Source organism: Geotrypetes seraphini, chromosome 11 (assembly GCF_902459505.1).
Source record: "Geotrypetes seraphini chromosome 11, aGeoSer1.1, whole genome shotgun sequence".
Taxonomy (NCBI): domain Eukaryota; kingdom Metazoa; phylum Chordata; class Amphibia; order Gymnophiona; family Dermophiidae; genus Geotrypetes; species Geotrypetes seraphini.
Window position 1 is genome coordinate 22,530,889 of NC_047094.1, and position 25,485 is coordinate 22,556,373.

The following is a 25,485-nucleotide window of genomic DNA, read 5'->3' on the forward strand; positions in this document are numbered from 1 at the left end:
CTACAGGAGAAGTGTAGGAGTCCAGGCCTCTGGAAATACTGCTCAGTGAAATCAAATGAAGCCGTGACCGTGTTTTTAAGTATAAGTCGTACTTAAGTCAGGCGTCTGTAACTCGGGGACAGGCTGTACTTGACTCACATAAGGACATAAGAGTTGCCATACTGGGACAGACTAAAGGTCCATCAAGCTTAGTATCCTGTTTTTCAACAGTGGCCAACCCAGGTCTCAAGTACCTGGCAGAAGCCCAAAGAGTAGCAACATTCCAAAGCTGAGATTGTGATGTCATAATGCCTCATTCCGCCAATGCCTAAGAGCCAACTTCATCAGTGCTTGATTATTCCTATATAGGCAGTCCCCAGGCTAAGAATGAGTTATGTTTTTAAAGCTGTTCTTAAGTCGGATTTGTATGTAACTCAGAACTTGTAGATTTTAGGATTCTTGCTGCTTACCTCTGCTCCCAGCTGACAAAAGGGCCAACTGTACCTACCAGTGTTCCCTCTGAGGTACGGCATGCACAACCACACACTGATCTTAATGTGACCTGAATCTGCTACAGGAGAAGTGTAGGAGTCTAGACCACTGCAAATACTGCTCAGTGAAATCAAATGAAGCCACGACCATGCTCTTAAGTAGCAACATTCCAAAGCTGAGATTGTGATGTCATAATGCCTCATTCCACCACTGCCTAAGAGCCAACCTCATCAGTGATGTCACAATGGCTTGATTATTCCTATACAGGCAGCTGCTGGGTTAAGAACAAGTTACATTTTTAAAGCTGTTCTTAAGCCAGATTTGTACGCAACTCAGAGCTTGTAGACTTTAAGATTCTTGCTGCTTACCTCTGCTCCCAGCTGACAAAAGGACCCAACTGTCCCAGTGTTCCCTCTAAGGTCCAGCATGCACAACCACACACTGTTCTTAATGTGGCCATGCATCGTTCCTGAATCTGCTACAGGAGAAGTGTAGGAGTCCAGGCCACTGGAAATACTGCTCAGTGAAATCAAATGAAGCCGTGACCGTGTTCTTAAGTATAAGTCGTACTTAAGTCAGGCGTCTGTAACTCGGGGACAGGCTGTACTTGACTCAAATAAGGGCATAAGAGTTGCCATACTGTCACAGACCAAAGGTCTATCAAACCCAGTATCCTGTTTCCAACCGTGGCCAACCCAGGTCCCAAGTGCCTGGCAGAGACCCAAAGAGTAGCAACATTCCAGAGCTGAGATTGTGATGTCATAATGCCTCATTCCACCACTGCCTAAGAGCCAGCCTCATCAGTGATGTCACAATGGCTTGATTATTCTATACAGGCAGTCCCCGGGTTAAGAATGAGTTATGTTTTTAAAGCTGTTCTTAAGTCGGATTTGTATGTAACTCAGAACTTGTAGATTTTAGGATTCTTGCTGTTTACAAAAGGGCCACCTGTCTCAGTGTTCCCTCTAAGGTCCAGCATGCACAACACACGCTGTTCTTAATGTGGCCATGCATCGTTCCTGAATCTGCTACAGGAGAAGTGTAGGAGTCTAGGCCATGGGAAATACTGCTCACAGTGGCTTAGTAAGGGTAGAAGGCACCTGGGGTGGTAGTGCCCCACATGCCCTCCTCTCCATACCCCTGTTCCTTCCATACTCCCCCGCTCTTCCCCACTTGTGTTCTCTCTTCCCCCCATATCTCAATCTTCGCCACTGTGAGTGGCTTTTCTCCAGCATCCTCCTCGCACCAGCTTTAGATTTCCAACTGAAATCACTTCCTGGCTCCTTGACCCGGAAGTGATTCAGATAGGAATCAGGATGGCACGAGCAGTAGGCAGGAGAAGATGCTCATACTAGCAAAGATCTACAGAGGTACAGAGTGGAGTGGGGAGGGATGGCACAACCACGACGTGGTGTGGCAGGGCAGAGAGGTTCCGCACCCCCACCCACACAGTGCCTGGGGTGGTACACCCCCCCCCCTCTTACTATGCCTCTGACTGCTCAGTGAAATCAAATGAAACTGCGATCGCGTTCTTAAGTACGAGTCGTATTTAAGTCGGGCGTCTGTAACTCAAGGACTGCCTGTATATATTTTCATTGGAAAATAACTTCAGCTCAAGTAGTTTTTTTCCCAAACTGGAAAAAAATGCATCCCCTTTCCTCCTGCCATGGAACTGAAAAATTAAAGGAGATCTCAACACTCTGGTGGCCTACTGGAGTGAAATTGATCAGATGTGACCCTCTGCAGTCCCAGTGCAGAGCTAAAATATTTTAAAGTCCCTATGAAGCTCTGCCCCTTTCAAAACCCTGCCAGTCTCCCAAAGGAAAGTGCCAGTCAGCACGTACCCCCATCCACATCAACCCAACACCTTGACACCTCAAGGGTAATTTTTATTTATTCAATTTTCTATACCATTCTTCCACAGGATCTTGGAACAGTTTACATGAATTTATTCAGGAACTCAAGCATTTTTCCCTGTCTGTCCCGGTGGGCTCACGATCTATCTAATGGGGGGATTAAGTGACTGGCCCAGGTTCACAAGGAGCAGCGTGGGTTTGAACCCACAACCTAAGGGTGGGTTTAACCACTGCGCCACATTCTCCCCACATGAAGTGATGAAGAAAGAAATGTCCCCTATTGCTCTTGCCCTGGCAGCTTCCGTCCTCAAAATTTTGCCAACTCCTAATGGGACTCTTGGGGTACCAGATAAGGAATCCGACCCTTAGTTGAAATGATGTGAATGAGGGGTGGAGGTGGGAGTTGTCACTCCTTTGAAAAAGCATCAGATTTTGGGGAGGGACTTTAAAATATTTTAGGCACACCTAACCTCCTATCCCATGTTGTTCCAAGCCCTCTAACACAATGAAGCAACTAGCTGTATCAAATGCAGATAATCCAATCGGTGGCGTAGCGAGGATAGAAGGCACCTGGGGCAGTGGCACTCCCTGCTCCTTCCGTTCCTCCCCCCCCATCCACGCCCCACATGCCATACTTGCACCCTGCCTTCCCACCTCCATACCTATTTAAATCTTTGCCAGCGTGAACGCCGGCATTAACTTTCCCTCTGATGTCACTTCCTGGCCCTGCGACCAGGAAGTAATTTCAGAGGAAGCCAGGCTAGCGTGAGCAGCAGGAGTAGTTGCTCATACTGGCAAAGATTTCAAGAGGTATGGGGAGTGGGGAAAGGAGGGCATAAGCGTGGCATGTGTTGGGGGCGAAGAGGTGCCGGCACCCCAACCAAGACGGATGCTGGGGCGGTCCAATCCCTGCCCCCCCTTACTATGCCACTGGATCTTCTCGATATTCAGACTGTGGAAGATAGCTGACCGGCACCTTATCTGGTGACTGGCATTGAATTTCCAGTTTGCATTTGACTAGCTAAGCCAATATTCATCAACTGGTCGGCTAAGTCCCAGTGGTCAAATATAGACCGGCTTTTTAGGTGGGTCTATCAAGCTGCTGAACTTAGTTGGCCAACTGCTCAATATTGGCAGTGATTGCCTATATCGTGTGATACAACAGGTCACTGGCCAGTCCGCTCAATGGGATAGTCAGTGGGAGATGGCTGACCATCTCCCATTGAATATCAACAGATAGCCAGCCGAGAGGCATTCCTGGCTGGCTAAATATCGCTGAATATGGGCCCCGATATGTCTACAAAAACAAACAAATTACTCTTGGTCTGTTCCAATAGCATCGGACATAGAAACCAACCAGTTCCATGCAATACTTAGAGGTAATTGTGAATGTATATAAAAAAATTCAGTAGCCAGTGCTGGAGCCTTGAAAACCGGCTCCCCCGCCTGCAAGATAAAGTTGTGCTAATTAGCCCCTTTGGTGTCCAATTTGGCCACTTATATTTTCCCAAAACAAAGAAATGTAGGAGAACGCCGAAGAACCAGTTTAGAAAGAAATATACACGCTCAGGAGAAAATACAAGAAGTTCATTTGCCATTTTTTTTAAGATCACAAAAAAAAAAACCCACAAGGATTCCTCTTTTCTCTAAATATCTAAAAGGGAAAACCAGTTCTCATATCCTAATAGACAACACATGATCAAGGATTATGTTCGAGCACTTTGCGTCCCATTATTCGCCCTAATCTTCAGCATTGGCCTGGGGCCGGTGAGGCAGCTGTGCTGTCAAGTCCTAACTCGAAAGGGATGAATGAGGAAACTGCGAAGAGACGCAGAGGAAAACCAACATGATGGCGATTATTCATCACCAAAGATTGGGACTATACTGTAAATTTGGAACAGAAAGAAAGGGTTTATACCACACAAAAAAACACAAACTCGCACTATGCTGGAACTGGATATTGCGCTCATATTTATTGAGATTAATACTTTTGCTAACTATTTGTGTTGATCTCTCAACACAATATAATCATAGCACCAAAATTTTTGCTTTAGAATATTTTCCATGTTTGCATATAATGGAAGTGAGAGGCATGCAAATCTGCTCCATGCATATTCATTAGGGCTAGCCCGAAAACCCGATTGGCCTGGTGGTCCTCCAGGACAGGGTTGGGAACCACTGACTTAGAATTCAACTGTGTGTGCAGGCACTTTACAGACATGGGCAACTCCGGTCCTCGAGGGCCGGAATCCAATCGGGTTTTCGGGATTTCCCCACTGAATGTGCAAGAGATCTATTTGCATGCACTGCTTTCAATGTATATTCATTGGGGAAATCCTGAAAACCCGACTGGATTCCGGCCCTCGAGGACCGGAGTTTTAGCTGGCCTAAATGGGTGTGCCTAAAAATTATGCGATTACACAGGTGCTTACCGTGATTTTATTTAAAAAAAAAAAATACATGTACCTTGTTGAATCACACTAAGCACCATTCTAGCCAGCTCCTGTGGCATACCTAGAGTAAAAAAACACAACAGTTAGTCCAGGCCCACCATGTTCTCACCCTTCTCTCCTGGCCGGTCTGATATTGCCTTTACCTTCCGTCAAGCTGAAAAGACTGCCGGCCTTGGCAGTGATTCAGCGATGTTGCCCGTGACTCCCCTTCCTACTTTCCGTCTGCCGCGGTCCACCCGGGTGGAAACAGGACGTTGTGTCATTGGAGAAAGACCTGGCAGACACGGAAAGTAGGAAGGGGTGCTGCGGGCTTGCACCTGGGGCAGTCTACCCACCCACGCCCCGCCCATGGTACGCCACTGGCCAGCTCCAATATTTTTGGCGCTTTATATAGGATTTGACTCAATATGGCTATACGTTTGAATGGAAAAATTTTGGAGAAGGAGAGTAACAAGATCAATTAAATTATGTGTGATAAACTTTCCATGTTTGCCTTTAAGATCTGCACACAAAAATTTCTGGAGATATTTAGCAGAAATTCTCAAAATAGAAGAAAGCATAATTCCTCCAGTCTGTAAGATTTACTATCTTCCATCAGCTAGGAGAAACTTGAGATCTATGTCTGCGAGCGATGTCTCTTCCGAAACTCCAGCTGGAAATTTGATTCTCACAGATATAACAGAGACTTCAAATACTAGCTTGGTTACAACTTCAGCCTTGCTAATTGTTCTTGCTCTGAAATCAGATAAGGATTGCCTTTGTAAGGGGTGCCTCTCCCACCGGGCTAGAAGCAAGAGCTCTTCTTGCTCTGTCACTAACTCCTAGGTCTTTCAGGATAGCACACTCATTCAGCAGTGCTACCAAGAAGTGGGGGCTTAAAGAAAGATTTCCACAAAATCATTTTTCTTCTTCTGTTCTAGCTTGTATACCAGCAAAAAACAGATATTTCAGCAATGGCCCTAGTACCCACAAACATTCATCTTTCATACTACATAAGTCACAAGAGATACAGACTAGAGAATGACATGGGAACAAATTTGTCCCCATCTCTGCAGGAACTCAATTTCTCCACCTCATCTCTACAAGTTTTGTCACTGTTCCTGCCCCATTCCTGTAAGTTCTGCCTTAACTGCACAAGCCTCGAACACATGATTCTAAAGTGTTTGAGGCTTATGCAGATGAGGACGGAGCTTAGGCATTGGTGGAATGAGGCATTATGACATCACAATCTGAGCTCTAGAATATTGATACTTATGATTCTAAAGTGTTTGAGGCTTGTGCAGATGAGGACAGAGCTTAGGCATTGGTGGAATGAGGCATTATGACATCACAATCTGAGTTCTAGAATGTTGCTACTTATGATTTTAAAGGGTTTGAGGCTTGTGCAGATGAGGACAGAGCTTAGGTATTGGTGGAATGAAGCATTATGACATCACAGTCTGAGCTCTAGAATGTTGCTACTTATGATTTCAAAGGGTTTGAGGCTTGTGCAGATGAGGACGGAGCTTAGGCATTGGTGGAATGAGACATTATGACATCACAGTCTGAGCTCTAGAATGTTGCTACTTATGATTCTAAAGTGTTTGAGGCTTGCGCAGATGAGGACGGAGCTTAGGCATTGGTAGAATGAGGCATTATGACATCACAATCTGAGCTCTAGAATGTTGCTACTTATGATTCTAAAGTGTTTGAGGCTTGTGCAGATGAGGACGGAGCTTAGGCATTGGTGGAATGAGGCATTATGACATCACAGTCTGAGCTCTAGAATGTTGCTGCTTATGATTTTATAGTGTTTGAGGCTTGCGCAGATGAGGACGGAGCTTAGGCATTGGTGGAATGAGGCATTATGACATCACAGTCTGAGCTCTAGAATGTTGCTGCTTATGATTTTAAAGTGTTTGAGGCTTGCGCAGATGAGGACGGAGCTTAGGCATTGGTGGAATGAGGCATTATGACATCACAATCTGAGCTCTAGAATATTGATACTTATGATTCTAAAGGGTTTGAGGCTTGTGCAGATGAGGACGGAGCTTAGGCATTGGTGGAATGAGGCATTATGACATCACAGTCTGAGCTCTAGAATGTTGCTGCTTATGATTTTATAGTGTTTGAGGCTTGCGCAGATGAGGACGGAGCTTAGGCATTGGTGGAATGAGGCATTATGACATCACAGTCTGAGCTCTAGAATGTTGCTGCTTATGATTTTAAAGTGTTTGAGGCTTGCGCAGATGAGGACGGAGCTTGCAGGAATGGGGCAGGGACAGGAAAAGAACTTGCTGGGACGGGAAAATGAGTTCCCGTGGGGATTGGTAAAAATTTTTCCCCGTGTCATTCTCTAACACAGACAAGGGAGGAACACCCAAGGGTGTGTGTCCAACAGCAAATATCTGTGTCCATGGAAGTGTGTGTCCCCCCCCCACCCGTCTTACCTGGGTCTTCACAGTTCTTATATATCTTTTCTTATGTGGAGTTCATTACATTAGCTTCATATGTATCAAAACATTTCATAGGGTCATCTCATCCCTAGTCTTTCTCTCTAGCATTTTGTGGCAAATCCTACTCCACCACATCACTTATGCTAGTCTCGGTTAAATGTCTCTAAATTGCCTCAGTAGACTGTGATCCTTCCATGCATGGAGAGATTTCAACCCAACTTGGTATACATATGACTTACTATCTGGGAAAAAAATACTGTGTGAAGGGGGGGTGACGTAAAAATGATCGAAAACGGCAGATATTAGTGTCTAATTCATTCTTTCCTGTCTAATAGAAGATTAGAATAAATAAATACCTGGGAAATGCCAGGTGATAATAATAATAATAATAATAATTTATTTCTTATATACCGCTATACCGAAACCTATCAGCAAACCAAAGAAATAAAGAAGCACAAACACCACCCCTCTGCACAGACTGGAAGGATCACAGTCTACTGAGGCAATTTAGAGAAATTTAACCGAGACTAGCATGAAGTAGGACCTCCCGACTTTGTTAATGGAAACCTGGTGATCCATAACACTCATGCAATAGACTTATGCTCCGGGGTAATGCAATATTAATGTTAATATTAGTGATCGATCAGAGAATTTGCAAGAAAGGCATAAACTATTTAATTGTAATTACACAGAGAATGGCTTTGTAATGGCTAGGATGTTTTGAATAAGGTCACAAGGAGCTCGCGCCCCTGCTATGCTGTTTTCTATTAAATGCCATTCACTTTAAGCGCTGGAAACCTGAAGAAGTCAGAATGAAATAGAGTGGCTACACAGAAAAATGTTTGAAATATGATTGATAGCCTTTGCAATAAAGAAATAAAAATGGGGGGGAAAAACGCTTTTGCACAATCTTTTTTTTTTAAATGCATGCAAATCTTAGGAACCTATTTGGTTTATCGATGCAGACAGAGAGAGGGAGGGCTGTTTGCTCGTTGGTTTATTCTCACAGTTTAATGCCCTATTATTTCTGGTTTAAAAAATAAATGTATTACTATTCATGTCACAGTTTAACCAAGACGGTCTTTTACTAAAGTGTGTCAGGGACTTAGCATAGTTAATATATGAAAATAGCAGAGCAGTGGCGTCGGTGTTGTGATTCCATTTTCAAAATAAAAAAAACTTACAACATTATAATATATGGTATATTTATCATATTTTACTTAGATATCTTTGTCTTGGATTTAAAGTACTGGTTGGCGTCAGAGTCAGCATAGCTAGTTATAAGAAAGGTTTGGACAAATTCCTGGAGGAAAAGCTCATAGTCTATAATTAAGACATGGGGGAAGCCTCTGCTTGCCCTGGATCGGTAGCATGGAATGTTGCTACTCTTTTGGTTCTAGCCAGGTATTAGGGACCTGGATTGGCCACCGTTAGAATGGGCTACTGGGCTTGATGGACCATTGGTCTGACCCAGTATGGCTATTCTTATGTTCTTACGTGAGCCAAGTATAGAGCAATCAAGCCATTGTAACATCACTGATGAGGTTGGCTCTGAGGCACTGTGGAATGAGGCATTATGACATCACAATCTCAGCTCTGGAATGTTGCTCTCAGTGGGGTTCCAGATTCTTGTTATTCTTTGAGATGCTGGAATGTTGCTACTCCTTGGGTTTTGGCCAGGTACTAGGGACCTGGATTGGCCTCCGTGAGAACGGGCTACTGGGCTTGATGGACCATTGGTCTGACCCTGTATGGCTATTCTTATGGTCTTATGTTCTAATAATAGAGGAGTTAAGAGTCAGGATTTGGTATACCGACTCCACAGCCCTGGAAAAAAGGCTAATTCATAACCACATTAAGGCGTTATCATGGGTTACATAGAATGGATGGGGAATGGTCATGGAAACATATTCCAGTTAGCACATGTAAACCGCCTTGACCTGTAACTATCAGAAATGGCGGTATAACAAGTTTTTGAAATAAACATAAACATACCTTTAACGCATGTTAAGGGAATTAGCACGCACAAAACTCTAAAGCCCATTTTATACCTATGGGATTATAGGGCCTGATTCCAAAACTGGCATCCCTATCGTAGGCAGCGGTAGGCGTCTAACAGACTAATCGGGCACGTGATTATTATTTTTTTTTTTAAATTTCTGGGGTGAAGGACGCCTACAATGTAGGCATTGTTCATGTACCTATGGAAATGTTTAGGCACGCCTATGGACATGGTTTATGCTGGAAGTGGCCTTAAGCGTCCATAGGTGCTTCTTGGAGGTGTGAGTCAAGACGCCTTAAATGTAGGCCTGTAAAATGCTGGCCTATATTTAAGGTGTCTGTGGAAGAAAATAGACGTGATTTTGGAAATGGCGCCTACCGGTGATTGACACGAGATAAGCACCTTTTTTTTTTTTTTAGAGTTCCTTATTCAAAGGCATGCTAAGCAACAGTGTTTCCAACACTGTATCTTCTCGGATTTGACTGGAATATTTGGTTTGTTATTTACCTGTTTGGGACTTCTGATTTAGGCAATCTGGCCGAAACATGGTCCGTGATCCACCATATGTTTTTATGAGTCTATGATCTGCTATATGCCTTTATGATTGACAAGACGATTGTTTATATGGATTTTATGTTTGGTTGGTAATAAAAGTGGGTTTTGAAGACCAGGCGCACTCTGCTTTCATCTACTGGACTTTGTAGCCTGTAGTTGGGTGGCATTATGATCCATGCCAAGATAGTATTCTATATAAAATGCGTTAATGCAAAGTGCTTTTACGGAATAGTTGCTTGATGACCCTTGGAGACTTCTAGGTTGACCATCATCATCATTCTGGCTTTTTCTGCTACTCTCTGCCTCTCTAAAAGTGGCATAGTGAGGGAGGTTGGCGCTCGGGGCAGTGGCGCCCAGCATCACCACACCATGTGCCTGCTCTTCCCCCCCACGCCCGCCCCCCCCATGTTCCTCTTTAATTGTTCACCAGAACGAGAAGCATCTACCACTTGCAATGGCCTTGGCTCCCTTCTGTTGTCACGTCTTGGTCCCACAACCTGGCCGTGACGCCAGAGGGGAGCCAAGGCCGGCACAAGCAGCAGGTGGAAGATGATGCTCATGCCAGCACACATTTAAAGAGGTAAACAGGGGGGGGGGGGCGGAGAGGTGCCGGTGCCGGCACTCTCATGAAGACAGCACCCCGGGTGGTCTGCCCCTACCTTCCTCACTACACCACTGTTCTCTAATCAGATTCATGACAGAAAGGGGAAGGTGGATGGGAAGAAGAGGGACATGCTTGAAGGGCACTGCATTTCTCAATAGGTGAAGAGAATGCATTTGGAAATGTCTTCAGAATATGGCCAATAAACAGTTTGCAGTTGGGCTGTTGGGATGGATGTCATTGACACACCTGGTCAGCAGTGTCTTGTCCTCACATGGGAAGATATGTAGGGTCCCTCCTTCAGCTCATTGGATCCAAGTGGCCCTGACTTAAAAATTCATGAGGCCCTCTGCTCTATGGAATGAACAGCCATAAAAGGTAAATAGATTTGGTTATTATTATTTGTTTTTTTACTAACAGGAAAAACCATCTGTCTTCGTCCACTTCTGAGCTTGAATCTGAAGTACAAACAATAGGACTTATGCAACACAGCTCCATCACAACACACAAGCAGATGCAGGCAAGTACTTGGGCATACAACCCACGGGTAAAAAGTTATGAAGTGGTCTAATACTTCTGAATTTTTTAACAGGATTTTTCTGCAGCAGCCGAACTGGTAGTACAGACTTACCTAGCCTTTCCTAGAATACGGCAGTTTTTAAACAAGACAAAAACCATTGTGAGCTTGGTAGGAAAAAGCTGGTAATCTTTAATACGTATATTTAGCAAGACAGTAGGTGTAGGACAGTATGTTTAACAGGAAGGACACATATCATGCATTTTTACATTTCTAAATGCCAATGTTAATTTTCTCATTTAATAAAAATAATATAGAGAGCGACAACTAATATAACATAGTAGATGACGGCAGATGAAGACCCGAATGGTCCTTCCAGTCTGCCCAACCGTACGTGCTCTATAATTTAATAATTTAATTTCAATGGTCCTTTTTCTTAGATATTTCTGGGCCAGAAACCCAGAGCGCTGTCCGGTTCCATCTACTGAAGTCTCCGTCAAAGCTTACTCTGGCCCGTCTAAACCATCCCGGCCGTCGAAGCCCTCCCCGTTCCCATCCTCAACCACATGCCCATATACGGTATCGTTACATACGTTAATCCCCCCTGGGATTCTGTGAGAAAGGCAAACTAGAGGGCCACATTTATTTCAGGCATCATTATTTTAGGTTTTATTTGTGAACATAAAGCCGTACACTTCACCTAGATTTAGGGCTCCTTTTACTAAGCTGCACTAGCGTTTTTACCGCACGCTGCCCCCCCCCGCGTGACGCAGAAAAACTAACGCCAGCTCAATGGAGGCATTAGCGTCTAGCGCGCAGCTTCGTAAAAGGAGCCCTTAAGAAAACCTCTACCCCCGTTTCTCAAGTTGTGCTACTGTTTTTAGCATGGGCCGGTGCTGTAAATGCTTAGACTCTCGTAGAATTTCTATGAGCGCCGGGACACTTACCTCGCCAGCCCGTGCTAAAAACCTCTAGCACAGTCTGATAAAAGGGGTGGGGGATGGGGGGAATGAACCACTGCGTTCCAACAGATTAACATGGGCTATTTTCTGCAGCCCATACCTTATGCAAGGATCCTATTTATTAACAATGCATGATAATACGAATTATAATTAGTGCATACTAATGCCCCAATGTGCTTTTTCTTGCCATCAGCACCAGGGTTTGAATAAGGCCATGAAGAGAATAAATTTCAAACTGCCTACAGAGGGACAAAGGGACTGATTCTATAAACAGGGCCTAAATCGGTAAGTGCTTAGGAAAATGGCACCTACCACATGGCATTCAACGTTAGGCATATCATATATTGAATTCAATTTGTGTTGTAGACCAGACACGGTCCGTGTTTTGGCGTTAGAGCCTACAAGAGACATCCAGTAGGTGGCGCTCTTATAACATCAACAATTGTCGATCTGTTAAGAGTTTGCACTGCTGCTTATTCCCTTGGAAGGATTTCTCTTTTATTCCAGGATTGTATCCGACCCATTGTGATCAGCAATCGTTGATGTTATAAGAGCGCCACCTACTGGATGTCTCTTGTACTCCGAGGCAGGCTCCAGTGCCAAAACACAGGCCGTCAGGTCTACCACACAAATTGAATTCAGTGTATGATAAGGATTGTTTTATTACGTTTTTATTAATAAATATTTATTCATTTAAATGTATCCCTGGTTAGTGTGCACAGTTCCATCCCCACTTGTAAACAAGAACAAAGAGATTGACCCCGTGGAGTCCACAGGAAAAAAAATCCAAGAGAAACAAAAAACACTGTGGAACAGTGATGATCCTGAGATTGGCTTTATTGGTAAAACAACTTAGTAATTCACATTAAAAACCTCTAGGACCCAGTCCGCTGGGAGAGCTGGACACAATATGATCCGTGCTTCGACAGGACTGTCTTCCTCAGGGGTCCCTGCTAGTCCTTGGGTTGAAGATATGTGGAAAAACTAATTAATCCAAATGTACTGATACGCGGAGACTCCTAACTGGTTTCTCAGTGGCCAATTAGAGTGGATGTTCTGCAGTAATGTCCACTTAAGCGTTGCCGAATATCAGAGCTGGCCAACTCAGCAGGGTTTAACCAGGCAGGAGTCTCTCTTCCCAGTCAAACCACATTGAATAATGACCAGTGTCTTGCAAACCTTTTTAGCTCCGGCACACTAAACGGAGCAAATGTTTTTCACTGCATATTATAATTGAAATGATACCTCTGCAAATGTTCGCAGATGCAAGTGGCATCTTGCAACTGCTGCTCGTGCCACCCTCGGCTCCCTTCTGATGTCACGTCCTGTTCCCGTGACAGGAAGCGATGTCAGAAAGAGCCAAGGCTGGTGCGAGCAGCAGGCAGAAGGTGCTGTTTGAGTTGGAGAACATTTACAGAGATACGCTGGGGGGGGGGGGGGGGGGGCGGAGGCGGCGGAGATGCGCCGGCGGTGACAGACTCTTGCGCACATGACATAGACGTCATCTATTCTAGCGTATATTTATTTTATGAATGATTTCTTGTGCAGGGAATTTTAAAAATCAATTCTGGAATCTCTCGCGGCACAGCCAGAATCTCTTTGCGGCACACCACCGTGTGAGACACTGCCTTAGACTATAAGCCCTCCGAGGACAATGAAATACCTACGGTAGTACCCCTGAAAATAACTCACCTTGAGGTACAAGTGAAAAGGTGTGAGCCAAACGCAAATAAAATTCATGCGCCAGACACCACCTCCTTGCATGTCCACCTTCAAACTACATGCCACTGCATTCAGAGGCATTTTAAAAGAACAGTGGGTAACCAGAATATTAACATAGTAAATGACGGCAGATAAAGACCTGAAAGGTCTATCCAGGCTGCCCATTAGTAATACTCATTTTAAAAAATACATGATTTGTCTCCTCTTTGATCCTTCTGGGCCTTAGACTATAAAGTCTGGTATTGTCCTAGGTTCCAAATGCTGAAGTTGCCGTCCAAGCTCACTCCAGCCTATCCAATCATCCCGTTGTTTGTAGGACATCTACCGTAAAGTCTGGCCAGCGACATCCCCATGTTCCATATTAGTGGAGTTCACATTGGTGCGTTAATGCCTGCAATCTGCTCATTTACATGCGTATGTGGCAGCCGTTGGCTCATTTTTATAGAATTTTATCCCCTACAGGCATCATTTCTTGGCAAATGGGGTTGTCCCTAGAACCAAGGAGAGCAAATATATTGCTAACACAGGGTCCAGAGAAGAGCGACTAAAATGGTTAAGGGGCTGGAGGAGTTGCCGTACAGTGAGAGATTAGAGAAACTAGGCTTCTTGTCCCTTGAAAAGAGGAGACTGAGAGGGGAAATGATCAAAACGTTCAAGATACTGAAGGGAATAGACTTAGTAGATAAAGACAGACAGAGAGGCTGTTCATCCTCTCCAAGGTAGGGAGAACGAGAGGGAACTCTCTAAAGTTAAAAGGGGATAGATTCCGTACAAATGTAAGGAAGTTCTTCTTCACCCAGAGAGTGGTAGAAAACTGGAACGCTCTTCCGGAGTCTGTCACAGGGGAAAACACCCTCCAGGGATTCAAGACAAAGTTAGACAAGTTCCTGCTGAACCAGAACGTACGCAGGTAGGGCTGGTATCAGTTAGGGCACTGGTCTTTGACCTAGGGGCCTCCGCGGGAGCGGACTGCTGGGCATGATGGACCACTGGTCTGACCCAGTAACGGCAATTCTTATGTTCTTAGTAGGAATGCAATTAACTGTGATTCTAAGGAATCGTTAACCATTCTGTGTTTACCTGCTAGGCCACTCTCCTCAACCCCCCCACTATCCTCTAATATGAATTTCATGTTAGAGGGAGGGGAGGGGATTTGATAAACCACTTCTCTGTGGTTACTATCATAGCAGTTTACATATGAAATACAGGTACCTATTTTGTATCTGTGGAGGTGCTTAGTAAAGGGTGGGTGGGTCCGCCCAGGGTGCCATCTTGGTGGGGGCACCAGCACCCATCCTCCTCTCCTTCCCTCCCCCACTACCACATGCACGTGCCCCTTCCTTTCTCCCATAACTCTCTAACGTTCCCGGCGTGAGCAGCAATCACAACCTGCCGCTCGCGTCAGTGTTGGCTCTTCCTCTGACGTCACTTCCTAGGCACAGGTCCAGGAAGTGACATCACAGGAAGAGCTGACGCTCGCACGAGCGGCAGGTTGGGGTTAGTGCTTGCGCCGGGAGCGTTAAAGAGGTACAGGGGAGGGGAAGGGAAGGGGCAGGCACACGCAGCAAGAGGGGAAGGAGCGGATGGGGGGGGACAGAGAAGTTTCTAAGTTTATTTTGTCTTTGATATACTGCATTAAGCAACATCTATGCTGTTTACAATTGTGTTATTATAGTGTTATATCAGGAGAAAGAATGTATTCATTAGAGAAGAGAAAGGCGAGTAGAAGAAGTAGAAGCCACATATTTCAATTTTTAGAGAAGTTAGTAATAAGTAGGGGAAGTAGGAGAAACATGTTGTTCCCCCGCCCTGTGCTCTGTATTAATGAGGTGAAGTAGATCTGGGGGGAGGGGCAATAGAAGGCGTTAGAAAAGAGGAAGGTTTTCAGGAAAGTTTTGAAGCGTTCCAGGTTTGATTCAAGTGTTATGTGATTTGGGAGTGCGTTCCAAAGTGTTGGGACGATAACTGAAAAGATACAATCTCGGGCAGAAGCGTAAGTGATATCACTTACCGATGGGACTGTGAGGAGGTTTTGCTGGAAGGAGCGAAGAATGCGTGATGGTAGGTAAAGTATCAAAAGATTGTCAAGGTAAGAGGGAGATTGAAGTGAACGTCTCTTAAAGACCCAAAACAGAATCTTATAGGTCAAGTGATGTCTGATGGACAACCAGTGAGCTACTCCATGGCAGTTAGGGAGGGTCATTCTATAAGGAAGCATAAGAACATAAGAATAGCTGTACTGAGTCAGAGCACTGGCCCATCTGGCCCAGTATCATGTTTCTATCAGTAGCCAATGTAGATCATAATGACCTGGAAGAAATCCCAAAAGTAGCAAACAGTGGCTTCTCCATATCTAGCTCAATAGCAAACTATGGACTTTTCCTCCAGGAACTTGTCCAAACCTTTTTTAAACCCAGCCACGTTAACCACTGTTACCAAATCCTCTAGTAATGAGTTCCAGAGCTTTACTATTCTTTGAATAAAAAATATTTCCTTCTATTTGTCTTATAAGCATTTTCATATAACTTCATTGAGTGTCCCCTGGTCTTTGTACTTTGTACTTCTTGAAAGAGTGAAAAATCGATTCACCTTTACTCATTCTATACCACTCAGGATTTTGCATACCTCAATCATTCCCGTCCCCCCCCCTCCCCCGAGCCGTCTCTTTTCCAAGCTGAAGAGACCTAAGCTCTTTAGCCTTTCCTCAAATGAAAGCAGTTCCATTTATCATTTTGGTCGCTCTTCTTTGAACTTTTTCTAATTCCTCTAAATCTTTTTTGAGATACATTGATCACAGCTGACTGCACTACTCAAGGTGAGGTCACACTGTGGAGCAATCTAGAAGCATTATAATATTCCTGGTCTTATTTACCATCCCTTTCCTAATAATTCCTAGCATCCTGCTTGCTTTTTTGATTGCTGCCTGCACACTGGGCAAAAGACTGCAATGTGTAGTGTCTTAAGGCGAGTAAACGTCAGCATTCTAGTCATTGACACATGTAAGTAGGTACTTACATATGCAATTGACCTCTTCATTCTGACCATTTGCACCAAATTTGATAACAGCAATTAAGGAAACAGGAGTTCGATATGTGACTTCAAAGATGAAAATGTTTTGTATCGCTGGCGAAGATCTGTGGAACGATCTGCCTGGACATCTGAGACTGTGCACAGATTGTGTCAGCTTTAAGAAACTACCCAAGACACAACTATTTGTTGATGCCTATATGTAAAATGCAGGACTGCTCAGGGCATGTGACCGCCGTATATGCACGTTGTTCATCTTTATGGACTTTATAGATATGCAGATAACGAGCGTTGTCTGACTATACACCCCCCCCCCTTTTACTAAACTGCGATAGCGATTCTTAGCGCAGCAAGCTGCGCTGAATGCTGCACCTGACGCTCATAGGAACTCTATGAGTGTCGGGAGCAGCGCGTAGCATTCAGCGTGGCTCCCTGCGCTAATAACCGCTATCGCGGAATGCTTGTTGATTTTATGGAATTTTATGATTGTTGTTGATATTGGCAGCCACCTAGATTTTAGACGGTATACGAAATGCGTGCAATAAGTAAAGTGTACTTAGCCAGTGCGCATGTGGGTGGACTTGTGTGCATGTACATTATAGAATGTCTAAGCATGGGCATTTAAAATAGCTATAGGGCTATTAATGTAATGTAATGTAATTTATTTCTTATATACCGCTATATCCTTTAGGTTCTAAGCGGTTTGAAGAAAATATACATTAAGATTATAAATGAGAAGTAAGAAGGTACTTAAAAAATTCCCTTACTGTCCCGAAGGCTCACAATCTAACTAAAGTACCTGGAAATTAATAAAGAAGAGAAAATAAAGATGGTTGAAAAAAGAAAAATTCTATGTGAACTTATAGGATGGAAATTAAACTGACAGTGAAGAACTGTATGAAAAATACATATGGAATGCAGTTAGATAGGGTAGGTTACAATCTATTGATGGTATTTGTTTAATTGGAAGGTGTATATATTCACCATTCCCTCTTTCCAAATTGATCCACAGTGCCTCTTCCTTGTCCTGCAGATCCTGCAATTGTGTGGCTTTAATATGATCTTTAACATATAACGCTGCTGCTACTCCTCCTTTTCTTCCTACCCTGTCTTTCCTGAAAAGATTATAGCCCGGTATAGCTACATCCCAGTCATGGTTCTCTGTGAACTATGCTCTGTGATTGTCACTATATCCAGCTCCTCTTCTCCCATCACAGCTTCTAGATCCAGAATCTTGTTTCCCATACTTCGAGCATTAGTATACACTGCTTTCCAGACATTGCCCCCTACTACTCTGAGTCATAAGATCATCCAGCCCTTTCCCAAAGAAAAATTGCCCTTAGAAAGTCCGCTCATAGTCTGGTCTGGGTATTCTGCGGACTGAGAATGAATAAGCTGAAGCCTTGTTCATGATTCCAATGATGTCATACAGAGTATCTGCTCCAGAATCCACTCCTGCCATAAGGAGCTGGGGCACAGGCTTGGCTCTTTTGCATTCAAGAGTCTGGAACCTGATATGGCAGGCACGAGACACCAAGGATTCCGCAGTGGTCTCTATATCAAATTCTGGGGAAAAGCTGGAATAGGCAGTGCTGGGTCTCTTATTGCCTAGATGTACCCATGCTCTCTGTCACGTGGGCATCTACTTTTCTTTACATGCAGGCTTTAAATAAGTGCAATAAACAGCCCCTATAGCAGGGATAGGGAACTCCGGTCCTCGAGAGCCGTATTCCAGTGGGGTTTTCAGGATTTCCCCAATGAATATGCTTTGAAAGCAGTGCATGCACATAGATCTCATGCATATTCATTGGGGAAATCCTGAAAACCCGACTGGAGTACGGCTCTCGAGGACCGGAGTTCCCTACCCCTGCCCTATAGTACATGCACTGTTATAGATTTATCCCTTTAGTGCAGGGGTCTCAAAGTCCCTCCTTGAGGGCCGCAATCCAGTCGGGGTTTCAGGATTTCCCCAATGAATATGCATTGAAAGCAGTGCATGCACATAGATCTCATGCATATTCATTGGGGAAATCCTGAAAACCCGACTGGATTGCAGCCCTCAAGGAGGGACTTTGAGACCCCTGCTTTAGTGCATGATGTCAATACAGTATGTTAGGTGCTTTTGAGTCCAACATTGAAAATAGTTTACCAATTAGACCACAAAGGGAAGGAAGTCTGTCTCTGGGAAAAGGCGACCAAAGGCCCCAGAAGCAAAAATAAACAAACGAGGCTTTACTGAATTCTATTAGGGCAAACAGTTTGTAATACAAGTCTAACCCTCATCCTTTTATATGAACAAATAAAATAAAGAGCTGCTTATGGATCAATAGGTGAAAAAATGGCCATTCTCAACATCTGAGACTTCAGTCACCTTTTCCCAGAGACGGTCACCTTTTACGCGAGCCTGTTTCTTTGGGAAAAGCAGTGCAAGGCATTTCCTAACCACTGAATCGAACTAGAGAAAGTTAAGTGGATAACAGGGCAATGCCTGCTGGGTAACGCAGATTTGCCCTGATAAACTTGAACTGCAACCGCGGAACCTTAAACTCTGCCTTTTCAGGCCGTGGCTACCTTTTTGACTGTCTGGAATCAGCACAGCATGGGGTTTGTTTGTTTTTTTAATATGCAGGAAATTGTTCGGCTGCCTCCCCAAATTACCCACAAAAAACCTTAAACATTAGTCTCTGCTTTGCCCATAGAAAGGGCTTCGAAAATACCTTTCGCCACGGGGAAGCTAGAATGACTGCAAAAACTCTTTGGCTCTCTAGATCAGTGGTTCCCAACCCTGTCCTGGAGGAACACCAGGCCAATCGGGTTTTCAGGCTAGCCCTAATGAATATGCATGAAGCAAATTTGCATGCCTATCACTTCCATCATATGCAAATTTGCTTCATGCATATTCATTAGGGCTAGCCTGAAAACCCGATTGGCCTGGTGTTCCTCCAGGACAGGGTTGGGAATCACTGCTCTAGATAAATTTTCTGGCTTTTTATTTAATCAGGATAAATGATTTCTTTTTTTTTTTTTTTTAGCATGTACGCAGGTACCTAACATTTTCTGTTGCATCATTTGCTTCCCAGTTACTAAAACGATAATGTTGGCCATTAAATTTATTAAAATAGTGATTTCAGTTTAGTAGCATGTGGAGTTTAAGCTGCATTACAATAGGGTAATCCAGAGGGCATCCATAGTATGAACAAGTAATGCGTATAATAACTGGTGATCAAATACGTGAAATCTGAATAAAGGGTCTCTTCTATTAATCTGCGATAGCAGTTTCTAGCCCAGGGAGCTGCGGTGAATGGCTCACGCTGCTCCCGACGCCCATTGAGTTCGTATGAGCGTCGGGAGCAGCGCAGGCCATTACAAACTGCTGTTTCAGTTTCGTATAAGAGGGAGAAAGAGTCGCGACACTCTTGATTCAGCTGCACATCCGTTTATACCAGGGGGTCTCAAAGTCCCTCCTTGAGGGCCGCAATCCAGTCGGGTTTTCAGGATTTCCCCAATGAATATGCATGAGATCTATGTGCATGCACTGCTTTCAATGCATATTCATTGGGGGAAATCCTGAAAACCCGACTGGATTGCAGCCCTCGAGGAGGGACTTTGAGATCCCTGATTTATACAACTGTTTTCGATCACCAAGCATATGACACCTAAAACAGTTCATTTGAGAAAGAAAGAGAATCCAAATCAATGAACTTAAGCAAACGGCCTTTCAGTAAATCGTATGAAGCTGGTAAATCTGGACATATTTCAAAATCCTGAATGAGACTGTAAGTAAACATTTTGGCATATATTAGACTTTAATTAATGGAAAATAAGTTCTATTGATGAAAATCACAGTTGGTTGATCAATTCTACCTACCACAGTGGATTAGTACATACAAGGAAGACAGGTTGATGTTACCACAGGGGCACCAGGCTCGTCTCTATTTAACGGAAGCCTTTTCCTGCCTTATTGTCAGGAAGGAATGTCACATTGTCCAAAACTGCAGACTGAGTTGCTGGGGCTCTAGTTGATATTTGCTATCTTGAATACTGAACTGAGATCTTAAGGTGGGCAACGGATCTGGAGATGACAGGATATAATCAATGCTAAATTTAATTTCAGAGTCAGATTTTCCAAGGGAGGGATTGCTTTGCCTTGGTTTGCTGGACATTTCACTTGGGAAGAAGCCGTGTGGCTCGAGTTGCCCGGGCTCAGCATCCGTTTTGCTGGTGGCACAAGAAATGTCGTGCAGGCCAGAATCCAGTGCTAAAACGTGAGGAGACGCAGGGCTTTCCACTTGGTCTGCTCTCCCTTCTCTGTGTCCTCTCTTCACATTCCGCCGTCTCCGTCGCCTTCTATAATTCCCATTTTCAAAAAGGTCCAGCATGGATTCACATCCCGAGGCAAAAGTCCAGTAGTTTCCTTTCCCCTTGTCGTTCCCTTCCGTTCTGGGGACCTGCATGCATGCAAAAGCATTTCAGTGTCTGCACATTTCTCAGAAACTCTTGTCTAAATTCTCTAGTGCTATGAGAGAATGCTTAAACCCTTTTCTAATTAAAGCTCACTGGCTTCCAGTCGAACACAGAATTACCTACAAAATCTTTTTACTAACATTCAGAACTCGTGCCTCCAATTACCTGGATTTCATAAGTAAACTCCTTATACCATACAGCCCTCACAGGTCCCTACGTTCTACCTCCCCAAACTTGCTCTCAATCCCCTCACTAAGAGACATCAATACGATGCGTACAGCCAGTTACATCGTCTTCCCTCTGGAACTCTGCACCAAATCAACTACAGGAAGAAACCTCTCTAACCTATTTCAAATCCAAATTAAAAAACTTTTTGTTTAAGGATGCTGTCCTATAATTTTAAAGATTTCAGTCTTGTCCCCTCCTACCTTTTGTATTTCTCAGTTATCTTCTACTATAAATAATGTATTTCTAACCTTCTCCCATTTGTTCAAATGTCTAGTTCATCTTTTAATTGTTTACAGACCTTAATGTATTCCTTTTTTAAAAATTATTATTATATTATATACATTAACTTGAAGCCTGAATAGGCGGTATAACAAATTTTTAATTTCGGTCGGACAGGTAAAATATTCTGGCCCTGCTGTACGAAAAGCTCTGAAAATTAGATTTTAATCATTTGCACTGCTACTGTTGACTGCTTTGGTTCATAAATCATTGAATATCCTACTTGATATTGCCATCCGTGCCATCTGTAGCCACAGGCTACTAAGGCTGCCAACCCTTTGGTCCCTGCTTCACCAACATTTACCAAGGTCTTTCCCTACGAAGTAATTTCGCCAAGTCATCAAATGCATACACAAACATTGCTATGATCATTCCTACCTTTACAAAACAACTGTTCAGGGATAAGTTGTGCCTGATGGAGTTTTGCCACGCTCTTTGATTGGATCTATAATAAGGAAACTTCTTCATAATGAAGTCATAGATGCCGGACAGGGTCACCTTGCTCGCCGGACTTTGCTGGATAGCCATGGCAATCAAGGCAATGTAGCTGAAAGCAATGAAATAATCTCGGTTAGAAATCGAGGTTGACGAGCACAACGTATAGACCTCGTTGTATCAAAAAAAAAGAAAAAAGAAAAATTCTAGTGATTATTAAAGTCAACAGCTGCCGACGTTTTACCATTTCTCAGTGACCTGCTGCTCACATGTGCCTTCGCAACAAGTCTATAAGGATTGCTCTTTGAATTCGATACTGCTAGCGGCACTTTCTCAGAGCAATTGTTGACGGTGTAATCATAGAAACATAGAAAGATGACGGTAGATAAGGGCTACAGCCCATCAAGTCTGCCCACACTATTGACCCTCCCTTTTAAGTCTACTGACCCCCTTAAGTATAATTGTAATTATACTGCCACTCTACTGACCCGCTCTTTCAAGTCTATACCCTAGTGACCCTATCCCTTGGCATGACCCTCGTAGGGATCCCACATAGGTATCCCATTTATTCTTGAAGTCTGGGATGCTGCATGCCTCGATCACCTGCACTGGGTGAGTTCACTGCGTGGGTCATGCAGAATTTACAGCATAAAGAAGAGGCAAGAGAGTTATCAAACCCAGCCGGCAGTTACATTTCATTCAATACCTAAATAATAAACCTTACGCCGCGTCATATCAATTCCATTTCCAAACACGCTTATCCTTCTTTATTTAAACTTATTTTTATGAAATTTTATTTTTTTTTTTTACTTTCCAAATGTGAATATTTCCAGCTGATTTCCGGACAGAATTTTGATATTTAATAAATTACTTAGTGCGCCTTTTACTAAGGTGCGCTAGCGTTTTTGGCGTGCGCTAAACCCGCGCTACGCTTCTAGAGCTAACCCCAGCTCAACGCTGGCGTTAAGGTCTAGCGCCCAGGGCAATTTAGCACGTGCTATTCCGCGCGTTCAGGCCTTTACGCACCTTTGTAAAAGGAGCTCTTAGCTTTGCTTCGGCACCTCTCCAACGAGAGATATCCGTTTCAAACAAGCTTCATCAGGGACGAGGCGAATTCAAACTAGAACACCCGTCTAGCATTGCCCAGTACTTTGCAGCTTGTGGAACTACTGGGTGACACCAGACGGGTGTTCTAGTTTGAACTCATCTCGTCCCTGATAAAGGTTATTTGAAACGGATATCTTGTTGGAGAGGTGACGATGCAAAGCTAAGCAATTTACTATTCTGTTCAGAAATCATCTGGAAACATTCACATTTGGAAAGTAAAAAAAAAAAAAAAATAAATTTTATATAAAAATAAGTTTAAAGAAGAATAAGCATGTTTGAAAATGAAATTGATATGACGCGGCATAAGGATCGATGACTTTTTTAAAATAATTTTTATCTCTTGTTATTGTAAACCGACCAGATAATTGTGATAATATTAATAAACTTGAAACATAAAGCCACATTAGTATTCTGAAGATTCTGCTGCAGTCAACTATACTTTCTTATGCACTTTGGTATTGTTTAAGTTATTTCACGGTTATTTGTAAGACTGACAAGGTAAAGAACTAAACAACCATACAAAAAAAAAAAAGGCGTGATCTGTTTAAACAAAATGACACAAACTCAAATAAATAATAAACCGGCACAAGTCCTTGATCTCAAAAAAATCATATGAGGTCCCAAAAGTGGATGTTGATCTAACTTCCATTGTTTATTTGTTGTCCCCTGGGGAAGGCGAAATCTGGATCCTGGTTGGGACTTTCCTAGGATTCCACTTTTGGGACCTCATATGCGCTTTTTGAGATCAAGGACTTGTGCTGGTTTTTACTATTTAGGCATTGAATAAATGCGACCGTCGGTGGGTTTTTGACATCTCTCTTTCCTCTTCTGTACGCTGTTCTACTTTCGGGGCTAGCCCCCCTTCTTCCGTTGTCCGTCATGCAGAATTTAAACACACCATAACCGTCCAGTGTTTGATCCCAGTAGAGGCTATTTCAGTATACTCGATAAAGCCCCAGTCTTAAAAGAAAATCAGCCTTGATATGAAATATCCCCAATAACCTCTTTCACCCTTAATGGTCGCTGCAAAGGAGAGTTTGCTGCACTCACAGTGAATTTAATTACTCACCATATCTTGTCCGTTTGCAAGTTTTAATTTTTGAACGGGGAATCGTACTGGCGCTCTTATATGACACTTGCAAAAGGTCTCTTTCTTCTAGTAGATCCTACAACATACTAAAGCTCCGACCTTGAATGGGAGTCTCTGTCTGATGATTACTCCCCTGCAGTTACCTGGTTAGGGTATGCTGCTGAGATTAATATCGACCTAAGATTTGTCTATTCTGATAACTGAGAAACGATGCGCGTTTTTATACCAGAAACAATTACAAGCCAATAAAAAGTAAGAAACGCTTGCAGTAGCTTCGTCTGAGAACTTTTTTTTAGTACGCTTAAGTTACAAAAAAGTAAGATGAATTTTCTTATACAGCCCTTACTCCACTGGAACAGAGAAAATCTAATGCAATTTGCATTGTAAAAGTAGGAAATCAATGTTAGATTTTCTTCTGTTCTGACAGTGAGATTCTGTAGCTTTTTTGGGGGGGAGAAGGTTTCTCATCCAGGGAGAATCAGATAGGGAGGTTCTTAAAAAACAAAACACAACGGAGAAGATCCCTTGAGATAAAGAAAACTCCTGGTTGTTGATCAAAACTTACAGAGCAAGGAAACAGAAAAAAAAATATATATATACTGTCTATATGTGTCTGTTCTATTTCAGCATTGGTATCCTGCCTTGGTTACAGTACCTGTATGCAGGTCGGGTGAATTTCTTTTCTTCATCAGAGCTGCAGGCTGGGTAATCATCCCCATCATAGTTAAAACAGTTGTAAGGATACTGAGTGTTATCAAACATTTTTTCAGGTTCTCTGCTGGCCAGCCCTGTTGTGTCCTGTCTCCTGCTGTTCAGCCTCTCTCTCCAGCCTGCTGTTGGTCCTGGGAGGGGGGGTGGGGGGGGAGCGAGATGCTCTGATGCTCTCTCACTTCCTAGCCTGGGCTCCCTCTGCTCCCCTCCCTCCCTCCGCCTTGGGTGGAAGTTGTTTTTGTAGTTCCTGACTCCCAGACAGCCAGTCTGTTGGGATATTTTGTTTGCATCCAATCTGGTTATAAGCAGGGCAGCTAATAGCTGATTATATTGGTTGGTTCTCTGGTGAACCTTTGAACTCTTGGGTATACACAGCCAGTAGCTCAGAGCCGACTTTCTGGGTGGTCTGATGAGGAGAAGGGGGCCCAAGAGATTGGCTATCTACACCCATGACGATTACAATATTTCCATCGTTTTCAAATATGGTTATGGATCCACGAGCCCCCTTTCGGTTCCAGGCGGTGCACTTTCCCCCCCCCCCCCACCAGAATCTGGTTACAGGGCATTCAA

The 25,485-nt window shown here is 43.6% G+C and overlaps 1 protein-coding gene across 1 annotated transcript; it reads right to left on the bottom strand.

Moving 5' to 3' along the window:
• Positions 1-20,505: 20,505 nt before the first annotated feature.
• FOXL3 (forkhead box L3) lies at positions 20,506-24,966 on the bottom strand. Its single transcript, XM_033962914.1, has 3 exons — positions 24,860-24,966; positions 21,951-22,119; positions 20,506-21,049 (listed from the first exon to the last, which is right to left on the bottom strand). The coding sequence occupies exons 1-3, from the start codon at positions 24,964-24,966 to the stop codon at positions 20,579-20,581; spliced, it is 747 nt and encodes a 248-aa protein (XP_033818805.1). The 3' UTR covers positions 20,506-20,578.
• Positions 24,967-25,485: the final 519 nt, after the last annotated feature.